Source organism: Triturus cristatus, chromosome 6, assembly GCF_964204655.1.
Source record: "Triturus cristatus chromosome 6, aTriCri1.1, whole genome shotgun sequence".
Classification (NCBI taxonomy): Eukaryota; Metazoa; Chordata; class Amphibia; order Caudata; family Salamandridae; genus Triturus; species Triturus cristatus.
This window is the reverse complement of record NC_140589.1, coordinates 1,918,477,071-1,918,494,283: the sequence shown is the minus strand read 5'-3', so window position 1 is coordinate 1,918,494,283 and position 17,213 is coordinate 1,918,477,071. Positions and strand designations below refer to the sequence as shown.

Sequence of the window (17,213 nt, the reverse complement as noted above, 5' to 3'; positions counted from 1 at the left end):
GGACCTGTGCCTCCTACGGCGTCGTCCTGAGTCAGACGATGACCGTCCATGGCTCCGTGATCTTCTCCTCCTGAGAGAGCGGGAGCGCGACCTCTTCGGCTACGGTCTGCCCGCCGGTCTAGCTGGTCCCGGTGACCGCGGACGTCGCGGCGTCGGAGTCCCCTGCGGTGGAGTCGGGTACCTCGGAAGGGACACCGACCGCGGGGGAACCGCCGGCAGCCCCAACGGAGTGCGTGGTAACGACCGAGGTGGGGGCGGCGGAGGCAGTGGTGCTGGCAGCGGCTGTGGAGGCGGTGGTGGCGGTGGTGGTGGCGGTGGCGAAGTCGGAGGCGGTGGGGGAGGAGGCGGTGACAGAGGCATCCGAGGAGGTGTATACACCACAGAGTACACCGATCCCGATGACTCTCTTTTCCTTGACGTCGATCTTCGCCTCGACATCGATCTTCGCCTCGACGTCGATCTTCGCCTCGATGGCGACCTTCGCCTCGACGGCGATCTTCGTCTCGACGGCGATCTTCGTCTCGACGGCGATCTTCGTCTCGACGGCGATCTACGTCTCGACGGCGATCTTCGTCTCGACGGCGACCTGCGCCTCGACGCCGATCTTCGTCTCGACGGCGACCTGCGCCTCGACGGCGATCTTCGTCTCGACGGCGACCTGCGCCTCGACGGCGCTCTTCCTGACGTCGATCGTCTCGACGTCGATCATCTTTTCGACGGCGACGTCGACCGTCTCCTCTTCACCGACGGCGAACGGCGATCTCCCCTCGACGGCGAGCGCCGACGCCGGGTCCGATCTCGACGCCGACTGCTGGACGGCGACGTCGACGGCGTCGTCGCCGAAGATGCCGATGTAGTCGACGGCGGCCTGTTCAGGTCCCTCGACCGTCGACGCCGCTTCTCCCCAGAGCCCTGGGGAGACGGCGAACAGATGGTAGTCATCCTCCTCGACGTCGCCGTCGACGCCCTCGACGTCGACGGGGAGTGGGGGCGCTTACTGGTCTTCCTGCCCCTGGGGAGCCCCCCAGAGGCCTCAGTATGGGCCAAATCAGCCCCTCCAGACCCACCTGGTGCCTTCAGCCTTCTCTCCTCCAGGACTTGAAGCCTGATCTTCATTCTGTCCCTCAGGGTCCTGGCTGAGAACGAGTGGCAGATATCACAGTCTTCAGGCACGTGGGACTGGGGAAGGCAACCTATACACACCTCGTGTGGATCTGTTTTAGCCTTTTTTCTACCACATTCCGGGCACTTGTCGAACAAGCCAGGCATGTTGACAGTACCAGCTACTAAGCACTTGAAAAAAGTGACAAAAAGTGACAAAAACTACAATAAACCCTTGAAAAGGAGAGAGCTCAATGCTCCAGGGTCCTGCTAGCAGGAGCCGGAAAAAAGAACTGAAAGTAGAAGGGATCTGCTGGGCATTCTGGGATACTGGGGAAAGTTCTGGAAATCTGGAAAGTTTTCTTAAAGGCACAGTATCCTGTTCTAAGCCACATAATGGCAGCCTATGGGGCTTGTCTGTCCACTCCTTCCTCTCTATCATTACAGAGGCTTTTGCTGGTAGAGGCAGGGTTTTTTGCTATGTGGAGAAAAGCTGGACAGGCAGTGCTGTTTGTGGATGTTGGTGGAATCCTAGTTGAAGTACTGGACAGTGTAGCCTGTGGGTATAGGCTGCATTATCTGTCTTTAAATTAAATTCTCTCTTAAAGGTGTATGCAGGTCTGCATGATTTGTCACCTTTAGAGATTATTTTTTATTGCTCCGGGGTCCACGCACATGGGCGGGACTATTCACTAGATTATGACTATACACAGAGATCCCCTACTACAGAACTCTTCCAGTCCTCTCAGTGGTGCTGCGCTCCCTGTCACTCTCACTCCATCGTGTGCTATTCGTATATCACCCCCGGGGGCAGTCAGTCCCTTAGAACAGCCTTGGAGACCACTAGAGTGTGTTACAACCGCAGTGGTTTATTCTACCTTTCTTGGGAATTACCTGCAACACATGCCTGGTCTTTGAATATCTTATTATTATAACATTGTTTATTTGAGATAAAGTCCATAAAACACAGCCAGAGTACATAATGTAAATATTCAAACATGCATTTCATTTAGCAAAAAACTATAAAATCCAAATTCATCAACAATCATCATAGCCCAAGGTACAGCAGGACTGGGTCATGAAACCATTTTTAAACCAATAAACTCAGCGAAAAATGAAAATACTTTGGAATTCCTAAACTCTTGCTACTTGTGGGCAAAATGTCTTCCATGTGACCCACACAGGGGTAAAAGATAATTTCAGACTGTGAGGATGAGACCGTCTGTACTCGCTCTGAGGGTCCGCGGGGCTCCTCAGTGTTACCCACCCCCCAGCTGGGGGCAGATCTGTAGGGTTCTCAATGTCTGAACTCCAGCCAGGACTGCACACGTGTCTGCTTCCCCCGCGGTTCTAGAGGGATGTTCCAAGCGTCCTTCGCAGCCTCAAATCTCGTTGTCAAACATGTGTGTGTTCATATGGAGCAGCTGTCATTGAAAGCTTCCTAGAAATTGTAACTTTTCTTGGCACCTGTAGAAAATATTTCCTCGAGCACAGAAATAATAACTTCACCAGAAGATAAATAAATACAGCTCTGGTTGACTGTGTGGTGCCAAAATAGTAACAATGGAAGTGTGCAGTGGGAGACGTCCATGTTAAACAAGATGGCTGACAACCACTGACTGAGGCCCAGTGAACAAGAGCCAGGAAGCACACTCAAGAGAATGATGGAACTCCTAGTCTGATGTCACTAAAGGCTGCGCGCCCTGATGAGACCTCTGAGCACTGACCTACACGGGGAACAGAAAGTGTACTGCCCCCTGCAGGCCCCAGAGAGGAGACCCTATCCCCCAACCGCATGTGCACCACCCCCTGCTAGACGCCTTCTCTCAAGGTTCATGGATGCAGCAATCACATGACAAGAGCCAACAATCTGCTACAAGGTCCAGGGTGAACCACATCCCACATCCCATAGCCAGAGTAAGAACAAGACACGGCTGTTGGAATAAGAGGTGTGGTTTGCTGACGCTCAATGTCGTCACACTACCTGTTTTTTTTTACAGTTTATAGAAGTGGTTTTGATTAGATCCTTTATTCTAACTGAAGAGGAAGTGAACCATTGCTACACACTTGCAAATACTGAAGTGAACAAGATGTCCTACAACCACCACTGACCAAATTAAATACCCAGCCAACTATGGGGAATAGCAATCATTTTTAGGGCCTGCGGACACTTTATTTCATGTGAAGTATTCAATGATATTAGTGAATTATCACACACAGGGCTTTGTGAGAAGGTCTGTGGGGAAGGGGACTTCAGAGGTGCTCATGTCACTTTTAGGAAAACGTTTTCATTGAAAAGAGGATTCCAAGGAACACAGTGTTGTGTGATGGAGTACAGTTTGTATCGAAGGAGAACTGGGGCCAAGTATGAAAGAACGGCTCTGTGGAGACCTCAAGCGAATGGTTTTGTTGAGAGTAAACCCGAAGGTGAAGGGAAATATTCAATGTTCGAAAGCGAATGGTTTGGATTGGAAAATGACTTTTGAGAAGATGATTTAGGCAAACACAGTGACTTCTCACTCTGTAACAGGATGGACCCTTTTTATGTCACTGAAGAGCAGAGAGTCGGCCCCTAAAGGATCACTGATAATGTGGACCTGTGGTGCATGAATCAAAGCATCCCCCTACCCCTGCTCCTTACTTGATCTTCTGCAGCCGGGTGTCCGGTTCCTTCAGGGCGTCACAGATCAGGGATAGACCAGCGTCATCCAGTTCATTGCGACTCAAGCCCAGTTCCAGCAAAGAGCGGTTGGTGCGAAGGACAGTGGCCAGAGCTGCACAGGAAGCATCGGTTATCTCACAGAATTGGAGGCTAAGAAGGAGTGAGAAGGAGAGGGAATCAAAATATTAATAACTCTAAGGATTTATTGCTGAAAGTATTAAAAACAAGGTATAAATAATCAGACCAGTCGCTATCATGGCCTCGTACTCTCTGATCTGAGGTGCACAAGGAACACTTTAATTCCTCCCACTGCCACCTGGATGGTCAGTCAGGGGATGTCAAACTTAATCTTTTAGTAGTGAGAAAAGTAGGTGAATGAGGTCCATTGTAAAGAAATCCTACTTATTACACACCAGTTACAGTACGGATGCTTGGTGATATAGTACTGGGTCATAGAGGGCAGCCCACCCAGGTAGAGTACGGATGCTTGGTGTTATGGTACTGGGTCTCACAGAGGGCGGCCCACCCAGGTACAGTATGGATGCTTGGTGTTATAGTACTGGGTCTCAGAGGGCAGCCCACCCAGGTACAGTACGGATGCTTGGTGATATAGTACTGGGTTACAGAGGGCAGCCCACCCAGGTACAGTACGGATGCTTGGTGATATAGTACTGGGTCACAGAGGGCAGCCCACCCAGGTACAGAACGGATGCTTGGTGTTATAGTACTGGGTCTCACAGAGGGGGGCCCACTCAGGTACAGTACGGACGCTTGGTATTATAGTACTGGGTCTCAGAAGGCAGCCCACCCAGGTGCAGTACGGCTGCTTGGTGTTATAGTACTGGGTCTCACAGAGGGCGGCCCACCCAGGTACAGTACGGACGCTTGGTGTTATAGTACTGGGTCTCAGAAGGCAGCCCAACCAGGTGCAGTACGGATGCTTGGTGTTATAGTACTGGGTCTCAGAAGGCAGCCCACCCAGGTTCAGTACGGATGCTTGGTGTTATAGTACTGGGTCTCATAGAGGGTGGCCCACCCAGGTGCAGTACGGATGCTTGGTGTTATAGTACTGGGTCTCAGAAGGCAGCCCACCCAGGTACAGTGCGGACGCTTGGTGTTATAGTACTGGGTCTCAGAAGGCAGCCCACCCAGGTGCAGTACGGATGCTTTGTGTTATAGTACTGGATCTCATAGAGGGCAGCCCACCCAGGTACAGTACGGATGCTTGGTGTTATAGTACTGGTCTCATAGAGGGCAGCCCACCCTGGTACAGTACGGATGCTTGGTGTTATAGTACTGGGTCTCGTAGAGGGCAGCCCACCCAGGGACACTTAAACATAACGAAGCACAGCGCACATGAAAAAAAAACAATAAATAAAGGGTTTCTTATCCCAGAGCTACAAACAGCACATGGCTAACGGCGCTGCTAGAAACTCAAGGCTAACCATGGGGTCAACCCCTGAGCCTAGCTCTGTCTACGTCATGTGTGAGAGGGAACATTACTGTCACTGTAAAGTCTTGTTTGTGGGAGAACACAATTGTAGTTTTAAGTTCTACAAACTGTGACTGCCCAGAATTGTGTGAGAGTTGTGAGTGAAGGATGGAAGCAGGAACTCAGTCAGCTCATCTTCCTTGGTGGGAGGGGTTAAGAAAGAGTAAAGGTGATCACATTTCATCAATAATATAATGCCTTTAAGTGAGTGATTCGTACATATCTGCAGCTACAATCTGTAACAGCTCTTGCATACACATCACACCTGTGTGTGTGTAACATGGGCTCACAGCATTTGATCCTCCTGGAATAAGTACACACGGTGCTCTCTATAAGGATCCCTCCACCCTGTGGTGGCATCAAGGGTCACTGTTCTCCCACTTTACCTGAAGATGCATTATTTGGGAATGGTCACTGCTCGCCTCATTGTGCTCTGTAAATATATATTGCAGTTTAACTGCCAATCTAGGTCTAGGCTCCTCAGAGAAAATGTCCATGTACAGGTCTCCAGTCATTCCAGCATATACTGAAGACAAAACTTCTCTGAAGTTTGCGCATTTTACAGGACGCACGCTCAGAGTGAGCCTGTATCCCTCCTCTGAGCAGCATGGATTGTGAGGTTTGTGTCCGACTTTATTCAAAAAGTAACATATGTGATACAAATGGGGGTGACTTTTCGAGTCTGTTGCTGAACCTGCCACACAGCCTACCTGCTCTCTGTGCCACGCTGTCCCTGCACCAACGGAGGACGCCCACACCTGCACACCACAGCGTCTCCCTGCCGCTGCCGTATCTTCCACCTACACGGCCGCTGTGCGCAGGGAGACTACTGCTCCCAGCAACCCTTGCGGGACGAACCCGCCCACGTAATCATAGCGCGCTTGAAGGCGCATAAAGCCAGCGGGAGCCCCGGCAGAGCGGGGGTGACTTTTCGAGTCTGTTGCTGAACCTGCCACACAGCCTACCCGCTCTCTGTGCCACGCTGTCCCTGCACCAACGGAGGACGCCCACACCTGCACACCACAGCGTCTCCCTGCCGCTGCCGTATCTTCCACCTACACGGCCGCTGTGCGCAGGGAGACTACTGCTCCCAGCAACCCTTGCGGGACGAACCCGCCCACGTAATCATAGCGCGCTTGAAGGCGCATAAAGCCAGCGGGAGCCCCGGCAGAGCGGGGGTGACTTTTCGAGTCTGTTGCTGAACCTGCCACACAGCCTACCTGCTCTCTGTGCCACGCTGTCCCTGCACCAACGGAGGACGCCCACACCTGCACACCACAGCGTCTCCCTGCCGCTGCCGTATCTTCCACCTACACGGCCGCTGTGCGCAGGGAGACTACTGCTCCCAGCAACCCTTGCGGGACGAACCCGCCCACGTAATCATAGCGCGCTTGAAGGCGCATAAAGCCAGCGGGAGCCCCGGCAGAGCGGGGGTGACTTTTCGAGTCTGTTGCTGAACCTGCCACACAGCCTACCTGCTCTCTGTGCCACGCTGTCCCTGCACCAACGGAGGACGCCCACACCTGCACACCACAGCGTCTCCCTGCCGCTGCCGTATCTTCCACCTACATGGCCGCTGTGCGCAGGGAGACTACTGCTCCCAGCAACCCTTGCGGGACAAACCCGCCCACGTAATCATAGCGCGCTTGAAGGCGCATAAAGCCAGCGGGAGCCCCCGCGACGCGGGATCGCGCGCGGGTCGGCGCCGGGCTAAGCCCGGGCAAAGGGCGGGCCCTCTGAGGCCCTCAGAGGTCAACAGTGGTCGGGCGGGCCACCCACCTAAGCTGATTTATCGGGGATTACCAGGTGAGAGAAACGGAAAATGTCTATCAGTGGGAAGTGCCCTGCAAATCAAACTGGCAAATCGGTAATGACACATCCCATCATACCTCCATCATTAGAAAGCATGTTGGATAATGCCTTTAATATGGTCGCAAATGAAATCGCGAGCACCGAGAGACGGATGTCATTGGGGCTCCTACGCACACACTCTGAGCCCGGGGACTCCAGCACAGAATACACCTCACCCCTATCCCCAACTGTGATAGTTACTAAGCCCAACACGTTTCATCCACCCTCTATCACCCCCGAGGAGGAAGGTGACACTATTATCCTTGATTCTCAGCTTGATGTTACTGAATATGTCCCTATCTCCCAGGCATCCTCGAAAACTAAACCCACTGGAGGGACAAGGAAAAAAGGCCCCACAAAACAGTCAACCAACAAAAGGAAACCAGCCACATGCAATAAGGATCAACCCACACCACAGAGCATGTGGACTAGAGGGAAACAAAAAACAATAGAGGGTAGTAACGCCAGGACTGAACAAGCGCACTTGGCTGAAAGACCATTGAACACTACCCCCCCCACAAATGGCATAAACTGTACTTGTACACAGACTGATCCAGTTAGTGAAAGTTCCACACTTAACAAGTCAAATGTTAATTTTATGGAAACCATTGTGGACACTATTTTTAAACAGTTAGAATCTCAAATGATCAAACAGTTTAATAATATTTTTAAAAGACTAGATCGTATTGAAACCATGATCAAAAATGAAGACGCAAAAAGGAAGGGGGCTATTAGTCTTGACTTAACAAGGGGTGAACGCTTTATTAAAGACCTAGAAGCTGCAAATAGGGGCACTTTGATTAAAAGACAAAATGCTTCTAACAAAACGACCACCCCTAGTACCATACCCAGAGGCGTTAATAAAGTTACAGAATCAACACGCCATATTAGTCAGGTCAGTAATACGTCAAATGATGCTCCCACTTTGTCATCCTTAGGGAGGAAGGCAGAACCAACACGCCATATTAGTCAGGTTAGCAATACGCCAAATGATGCTCCCACTTTGTTATCTACAGGGAGGAAGGCACCTACTACCACTGGATTAGATAAGGGCCACACAACTACCATTAGGCCAACAACGCATTTAGGGCCTGTCCTTCATCTGCCCCCCGACGCCTGCCCCTATGTAATAATCTTGGCAGGCGTACCACAGTTAAGGGAGGGGCAGAGCGAGTCATGGATGCAACTAAACAACAAATGCACAGACTGGCTATGTAAACATAAAGGAGTAGGCCCTAACATTATTAGAGAAATTTTGACCACTAGACGGGTGAGTTGGGTTGGGCCATCACCCAAGAATATAGAAGGGGACTGTATTGTCATTAATTTTAGAAATCCCTCTACAGTCAAATTTATCCTTGGTAGTACTAACATGCGTTTCCCCCTTCCCAGTGACATAATTTCTTTGCCATTGGGCTATTTTTATAGACCGCATCATAGATTACCTAGCCTTACTTTATCACCTCTTCCCTTACACAATAGGTATAGTGCATTGTCTGACCTGGGTACTCTGGACTGACTATCAATTATCTCCTTTGACCCATTGAGTAGAAATCAATCTAATATACTTGACCCAGCAGGGGATCTATCTTTGGATCCAACCAAAACGACTGCTAATGCTGCCAAGGCGGTTAAGGATAAGAGTTATGTCTCACCCTTGGTAACATCTATCAATAACTTGACAATCCTGAGCTGGAATATAGCAGGTTTAAATACTAAAGTAACAAACGGGGATTGGGTGGACTGGGTCTCCAAAATTGACATCCTGATGTTTCAGGAAACCTGGTGCACCACTCCTTTGTTTTTTGATGGATACCGTTGTTTCAACCAAACCGCACCAATTCCTGCGTTAGGCAGACCAAGCGGGGGACTATCCATATGGGTTAAAATAGGCGCAGATATTAAAATTGAACCATTGGAAACACATGACAGGAACTTCCAGGCACTGCTTCACATCAGTAGCGTTAGAATATGTTTAATACATTTTTATAATAATGATTTTAAAACACATCCCAATATGAATTTTATCAGGTTGTTTAATTTTATTGATGATATTTTAGAAGGACAAAAATGCGGCAAACTTGATGGGATATGTGTAGGAGGAGATTTTAACGCACACATTGACCGAAAAATCCCTCCCTGTAAAAGAGGCAAAGAATTATCCAACCATTTGGCCACGAGGGACTTAATTAATGTTATGGAAAAGGTCAACATCATGGAAAATAACTGTCCCGTGGCCACCTATGTCGGGCATGGGAGTGCATCCACAATTGATTATGTATTCATGACCTCCGCACTTGTGGACCTTTTATTAGAGGCCAAAGTAGTTAGGTCTGTACACAGTGACCATCACCCGATTCTATCCACTCTGAAACTCTCCCATAAGAGGGTGAATCGGATAGAAATAGGGGCAAAAAACCTAGTCGCATCAACAGACAAACTCAGGGTGGTCTGGAAGGGGATTGACAACAAGGGGGTGTTAGCCCGAGTCATCAAATCCGAATCCAGATTAGTATTCACATGTCTATCTTTCGAGTGTCCTGATCATGCGATCATAGAAGCATTCACGGAGCTGTGTAGGACCATAAAAAAGGAGATATCTAAGCCAGTTAAAATCAACTCTGATATTAATCCTAGATGGTTCGATAACTCCTGCTCTAGAGCAAACAGAGATTTGAGAGCTGCCCTAAAAGCCGATCCACCCAATCAAGCACTGGTGAGGTCCCTGAGGATTAGTTACAAATGCACCTTAAGAAGACGATCTGAAGAGCTACTAAAAACTCATTGGGAATCACTTGTACGTACTGCAGCAACAAAGGATGTTGCTGGGTTTTGGAAATAGGTCAAAAACCTGAAAACATTTGGTTCCAATATTACCCCCATAAATTGTAGTATATCAGGGGATGTATGGGTGAAGCACTTCACTAATATCTATATGCCACCGACTCCTCCCACTGAAAACCGCCAACCTTTTAAGTTCCCGAACATTTTAATAACAGAAGTGGAGGATGCAATCTTTCAGAGCGCAGGAAACAAGGCGCCGGGCCTGATGGAGTATCCATCGATTTAATAAAATCAGAGCCCGACCTATGGTCCCCATTACTGTGTAATGTTTTTAACAACTTGTCCATTACCTCATTGCCCGATACCTGGTCAAATAGTACAATCGTCCCTATTTTTAAAAAAGGCGATAGACTCGACCCTGGCTGCTATCGCCCAATATCACTGATTGATAATACACTGAAGATTTTGGGCAGGGTCATTTTTAATAAGATCAGCACTTGGGCCGAGGAAAACAAAATCTTACACCCTTGCCAGTTAGGCTTTAGAAATAACGTAGGGACGGTTGAGCAGTGCTTGAACCTAAACCTAGTTTTAGATAAATATATCATAGCAAAAAAATCCCCACTTTACCTAGGTTTCATGGACTTAAGCTCTGCTTTCGACTTTGTCAACGGATCTCGTCTATGGACAGCTTTGCTGAGCTATGGTTTAGATGAATCTCTGGTCCAATTTTTGGCTTACCTACACAGAGATTTAAAGGCTCGTGTTCGCATCAACAATGATGGTGAGGTTTCGGACGAGATTTTAATTGGTAGGGGTGTAAGACAGGGTTGCGTCCTGGCTCCCCTACTTTTTATTTTATATATAAATGAATTAAGTTCATCACTAGATAAACTAACTACTGATGTCCCGCTCGTCAATGGCAATTCTTTACCCGTACTTCTTTATGCCGACGATGCGGTACTCATAGGCCGTACACCTAATGCACTTCGCACTTTAATTTCAGGCTTTGTTTCTTTTATGGCCGACCTCGACTTATGTACAAATTTTAAAAAATCTTATATAATGTCTTGCGGGCCAAATAAACATAAAATTCGACATATAATGGCAGGGAATAATATCCTAGACAGCACTTGCACTTTCCCTTATTTGGGCTTGCTGTTCTCTGATTTTGGATCCTGGCAACCACATGTTGCCAGAGGGAGGAACAAACTGGGTAAAGCCATTAATTCTTTAATTACTTTACGCCAACCAAGGCACGCCGAGGTCACCTCATCACTACTACAAATCTATAAAACCCAGTGCGTCCCTACAGGAACTTATGGCGCCGAGGTGTGGGGATACTCGAACTGCACCAATATTCAGGTAGAAGAAAATAAATTCTGTAGGAAGGTACTGGGGGGGGTCTTTTCGGCTCCGTCATACGTATGCCACAGAGAATTGAACCTCCCCTACATAGAGGATTTTATAAAATCAAGACCCGCTTTATTTTGGTTAAAAATCTGGCGTAACCAAGCTGCCTCATTGACCCGCGACATAATCTTAGACTGTTTAAAATGTGAGCGGGTAAATTACATCCCTTGGCTTAAAGCGGTACAGGCGAGCTTAGAAAGTGTAGAAATGGGGCATCTTTTCTCAGCACCTGACACAATAAACCCATCACATAAGCTCATAGTGAAAAGGGCCTTATTTGATTTGTATCGAACGAATAGAGAAAATATTGAATTTAGAAAGCCAGCCATCCTTGGGTACCTACACATACAAGAACATTGTACTAGGCCATCTAACAAACCCCAAGGTTATCTGTGTAAGGTACTGGGCAGATGGAACAGGAGCCTGTTGTTCAGATTTAGGGACGGGAGCGTGGTAAACTTACTCTGTTTCCCCCTAGGTTACTCCTATAATTTAAGAAACTTACCCTGTCCATGCAACCAAGGCGGTAAGCAAAGTTTGATGCATTTCACATTGTTTTGCGGCTTTTATAAAAAATATACTAAATATTTTCTCATCCCTTATTTTAAAGTCAATGCCCTGACAGATTTCAAAGAGGCCTTTAGAACTTTGCGGACACTAAGCAATGAGGATGTAATTTATAGAGTCAGTCACTTTCTCCAAACTGCTGTCCGCTCCCGTGCCTCAATGAATACGATTTGAATTATGTTTATTATTTTACATACCTGTATAACGGCTTGTATATTATTTGTATGTTGCATTTCTGTCCATTAGGTGTACGACAATATGTGTTGAATATATGTTTTATTTTTTACTATTCATTGGGATGATCTTTTTATAAATTTTAAAGATGTATTTTATTGAGCTTCTGATGTGAACAAAATGGATTTGGCCTGTTAGCTTTTAGAAGTATCCTTTGCATATTTGCACACTGACTTTGCACTTCTGTATGAGAATATATGAAATAATTTTTATGTACTTTTATGGATGTTTTCAATATATCCGAATAAAGATCATTTGATTGATTGATTGATTGATACAAATGGTGAGCGCTGTTTTTCTATCATTACTCCCTAATGTACATATATGTACATATGTAAAATTCCAATCCCGCTAAGTAGGGGTCTCACAGTGCTTCAGTTTTCAAACGTTTCATAATAGAGGCTCTAAATAACATATAATATAGGTCCATCTAATGCTCTCCCCCCATGTGCTGCTTCCCTCCAGTCCCGCCCACCTGCCCCTCACTGTTCACTCTCCATGTCCCTCCACCCTGGTCGTCCGTTGCTTTCCCGCCTCCCCCTTGTATGCTCAGCTTTCTACATGTTTATGTTCTTTCGTCGTCTCCTCCGTTGCTGCCCCACCGGGCCGGTTCTTGGACTTGTGAGGCCCTGGTCAGAGTAGGAACATGTGAGGCCCTTCTAAAATGTAACATCACAGGAAGTGACATCACAGGAAGTGGTCATTACTTGGCCAATATTAGTCTGGCATTGTTGTAGCAGCTCAAAAATGAAGAAGGGGGGGGGGACCAGGAGCCTATTCATGTCCAGTGTCCGTGCTCCACAAATAGACGTATAACAAGGGGGGACACTGTTCCGAGAGTAGGGTGTGTATTATCACCCACTCATCAAAAGAGGAGAATACGAGTGAGAGGGAGACATTTAGGAAAAAAGAAGAAGAAGAGAGAGGCAGATGTGCATCCCCGGTCTCCAGGTACTAGTCCTGAAGGGGATGGTAAGGTCTTACCTCTTTTGTTAGCCTTCACACTTCCCGAAGGGAGTCATGTTTCATCACTGGGCTTTTGCTCCTCATCGGGCTGGTGCTGAAATGCCTGATGGGACACCTATTGAAAGGGTCGCTTTCACAGAGATCTTTTAAGAGAAAAGCCGACAGGTGAGTGCGGGTATGCGGGCTAGAACCTAGAATTGTTGTAGCAGCACATCTCACCACTGGCCTTCTCTCCACTCTGCTTATGGCAGAACAGGCTTCTCTGATCTCAATGCCTCTTGTTGGGACGTAAAAGCCCTCTGTGTGCTAAAGAGGTGTACCCATGCCCTGAGTGCCCAACTGTACCGTTGTCTGGATCCCTAATGCTGAATCTCGTCATCAGTGAGCAAGGATCACGTGTGTACACCATAACATAGGCATCTCTCACGGATTGTGGTCTTGTTGGACCGGGAGGGGCGCCAAAGGCGCTACCCTCATAGTGATGAAAGACTACCCCCTTCACTAGTAGTTAAGCAGCATGAGTGTGGTGGTGGCAGCATACAGTGTGGTGATCAGTAGGAGTGAACAGGACCTTTTTTACCCAGTGTCACTGGAGTGAGGTTTACAGGCTCACTCACCTTTTTAAAGTTCTGCAGTTGTCTGCTTAACTCACCCTTGGCCTGCATCAGGTAGATGTGGAGTGCTGCGCAGCGCAGGAGTAGTGACTCTGCGTTAGTTGTATGTGCACCTGGGAAGAGTACAGTACAAAGATGAAGCCGTCCTGTGCAATTCATGTGTGGTTAGTACATGTACTGGGTGAATGTATGACTGAGAGGAATACATTACCTGAGAGATGTGGTGAAGTACATGTGGGGATAAAACACGTGCAGAAGGTATGTGTGCTTGCGTGGAGTAGCATACTCTCTGGGTGAAGTGGTGGGCAGTGCGCACATTGCGAGTGTGCTGGCAGCGCCTGGGTTTTGATATAACACATCCTCATTAAAGCTAGACAAACATCAGTGCTGAACAGTGCGCGCAGCCTAAGTGTGTGCGCTGACAGCACGTGTGCATGCAAAGGTACAATGCATAGCAATATTAGTACTGGACAGTAGGTGTACTGTGGGTGTCCCCTGAGTAAAAGTGCCTGCAAGGGTACCGTGTATGGAGGACCCTGGGTTCCATTTAGGACAGCCCAGGTCTGCCTCGTGAAGACATGAGGAGAAGAGGAAAATCCCCAGTCAGATTAGCGGATTGCTGCATTCCTGTGAGCTGGTGACACACTGGAGGGAAGAGACTCCCGTTACATATCAAGAGACTGCTCTTTGATTCAGTGATAGATCATAAGGAAGAGGCCTGAACACGTCTCTGGAAGGGACATGGGCTGATGAGCGAATCATAAAGAGTAGGTGAGGGGGTGTGGGATTACCCCTTTGATGCACATTTCACTATGGCTGAGATCCAGGTGTAACCTCCGGTCACTCCCATGAGTGAAGTTGTGACAATCATCTTCAGAGTCGTGGCTGATGGGGCAGACCCCTCTCATGAAGGAAGATGAAAAGGAAAGGTGCCCACTTCAAAAGAAGCAGAACCCAACATAAAACTTCAAAGGCCCAGACCCTAAATCACATTTGGTGTCTGGAACAGGACTATAAGGAGGGGAGGTCGTGTCCCCAAAAATTGTCATCTGCCGAGCAGCCAGACGGGCGGTGTGAGAAGGGGAAGCTCTGTAAGACTTCTGCCTGTGACCAGGACCGGGGGCCACGGCCTGCTATTGTTTTCAAAAAACTTTAATTTTTTCAGGTACATACCATATATTGGTTAAAAATGACAAGCACGCAAGTACAGTCTCACTGCAAAGCATATTCAAACATACCCTCAGCCCACTGCAGCTTCCAGCTAGTAAACTACAACAGCTATCCACCCACCCACAGTTAACCCGTGCTAAGCTGCCATGTACAGAGTGCCACAATGGCCAGCATCATCAAAGTTCACCACAGTAGTTCAAAATTCCCCCCAATACGACTGATGCAAGGTCAATTATTTCCACCCTCTATATCCTCCTGAGAAGTCGGGGAGCTTTTCGTTGTATCTGTGTCAACGTCTGGGGCCAACAAGCATTTCACAAGGTGTTAAAATGCTATAGCCATTTCAGTCATTCCTGGCCATCTCTTCAACTCCCGTTGTACAGAGTAGCTGACACACTTGGTGTGTGATAGACATAGCACCTCCACTCCCTCAATGATTCCTAATCGTGGAGACCAGTGCCATGTGCAACAAGAATCCGATGGTTGACCTTACATTACCATCTACTAAATCTTGCTGGTTATGGTGTATTTTAACACCTAAATATTTGATGCAGGTTGGGCTCCAGGCAAGAAGGCACAGATTCTGAGGTGGAGCAGCGTCTTCACTGAGTAGAAACAAATGGCACTTCTACCTCTTAATGTGCAGGCGGAGATGGAGCAGCATCTCCACTGAGCAGAAACAAATGGCATTACAGCCAATTAATGTGCAGGCGGAGGTGGAGCAGCATCTCCACTGAGTGGAAACAAATGGCATTACAGCCAATTAATGTGCAGGCGGAGGTGGAGCAGCATCTCCACTGAGTGGAAACAAATGGCACTTCTGCCAATTAATATGCAGGCGGAGGTGGAGCAGCATCTCCACTGAGTAGAACAAATTGCACTTCTGCCAATTAATGCACAGGCGGAGGTGGAAGAGCAACTCCACTGAGTGGAAGCAAATTGCATTCCAGCCAGTTAATGTGCAGGCGGAGGTGGAACAGCAACTCCACTGAGTGGAAACAAATGGCACTTCTGCCAGTTAATGGGCAGGCGGAGGTGGAAGAGCAACTCCACTGAGTGGAAACAAATGGTATTACAGCCAATTAATGTACTATCACTGCACGGAAACATGTTGTGTTTGGTGTCAAACGCTTTGGAATAAAACCTCCCCCCCCCGGCAGTTCTGGCGGTGGGGGTAGCATTCCACCCTTCTAGAGGGAGAGACATGTTCACACTGGTCTAACTCGGTAGGACTTTCCTGAGCCCTGGCATCACAAAATGGATGCCTCTGCCATAGACACGGGTCTGGCCTCCTGCTGCTGACCGAAACTCTGGCAGGTGAGGCCTGGACAATAGGTTTCCTGTCCCAGGGAGGTGTAACCACCTCCCCAGACAGGCAGATGTGTATTGGGGCTGGGCGGGAGCACTCTCTGATGTTTTGAAGTCCTGCACTGGGGGCACACTTGGTGTCCCTGTGCATAGTCCAGTTCACACCGGTTGCAGGGGCTACCTGCCCCTGCTCTGGAGCGAAACTGGACAAAGGAAATGGGTGTAACCACCCCTCTTTCCAAACCCTCCCATAGGTGGGTCCCTAGAGTATGTCCAACCCCCAAACTTAGTATAAGTATGGGAATCCAGTCCATGTGACTTTAGATTACCCTGGACGAAACTCTGCAACATATATCCTGGACCTTCGATGTTCTACTTTGACTCGAAGACTGAAGAAATCTCCCTTGGGGTCAAGGAGTGACTCCCCTGCTTGGCAGGCACCAAAGAAGCAACTGACCAGTCTGCATCGCTGAAGCTCCCGCTGGAAGCCGAAGTCTTTGCATCACCAGAGGTGGATTTCCAGACTTCCCCGAGGCTACCCTGAGTCCACAGCAAAGCTGAGGCCCGTGGCTATCGTGGGTGACACGGAACTGGGCCCCCTGGACACCATGAACATTTGCAGCAACACTATCTTCTGGGACCTCCTCGAAGTTGTACTTTGGGCTCCGCGTAGCCCCAGCCTTGAGCACCTCTTGCACCGAAGATTGCTGGTCTCCACTCCATGAGTGACCTGTGGGCCAGTTTCAAGTGCGACCGCTCGAGGCTCCTTCACGATCGTTAGCCCGTTGGTTAGTAGGTCCCCACGAAGGCAACTCCTCTTCTACTTGGGCTTTCCTGGTTGCTCCAGACGTGCCCTGACTTCCCCTCGCTGGGTGAGACCTTGCTGGTCTGCACCGCATTCCTTTCTCTGCTTTCCAGTGACTTGCCGTTGCCAGGCTTGTTGTGTCCATTCTGGTCGCCGACACCGCAGCACTCGACAGACTTCGTGGGACAGCTCGAATCCGGCTCGTGGACTTCGTCAACACCTCCTGGACCTCGTGGCTGAAGGGTC

General features: G+C 48.6%; 1 protein-coding gene across 1 annotated transcript in view; it reads right to left on the bottom strand.

Moving 5' to 3' along the window:
• LOC146822461 (NACHT, LRR and PYD domains-containing protein 3-like) overlaps nucleotides 1-17,213 on the bottom strand; it is a 357,577-nt gene that overhangs the window by 26,571 nt on the left and 313,793 nt on the right. Inside the window, exon 13 of the mRNA XM_085610062.1 lies at nucleotides 3,743-3,913. Coding sequence (XP_085466188.1) covers nucleotides 3,743-3,913 — 171 coding nt within the window. The remainder of the gene's footprint in view (nucleotides 1-3,742; nucleotides 3,914-17,213) is intronic.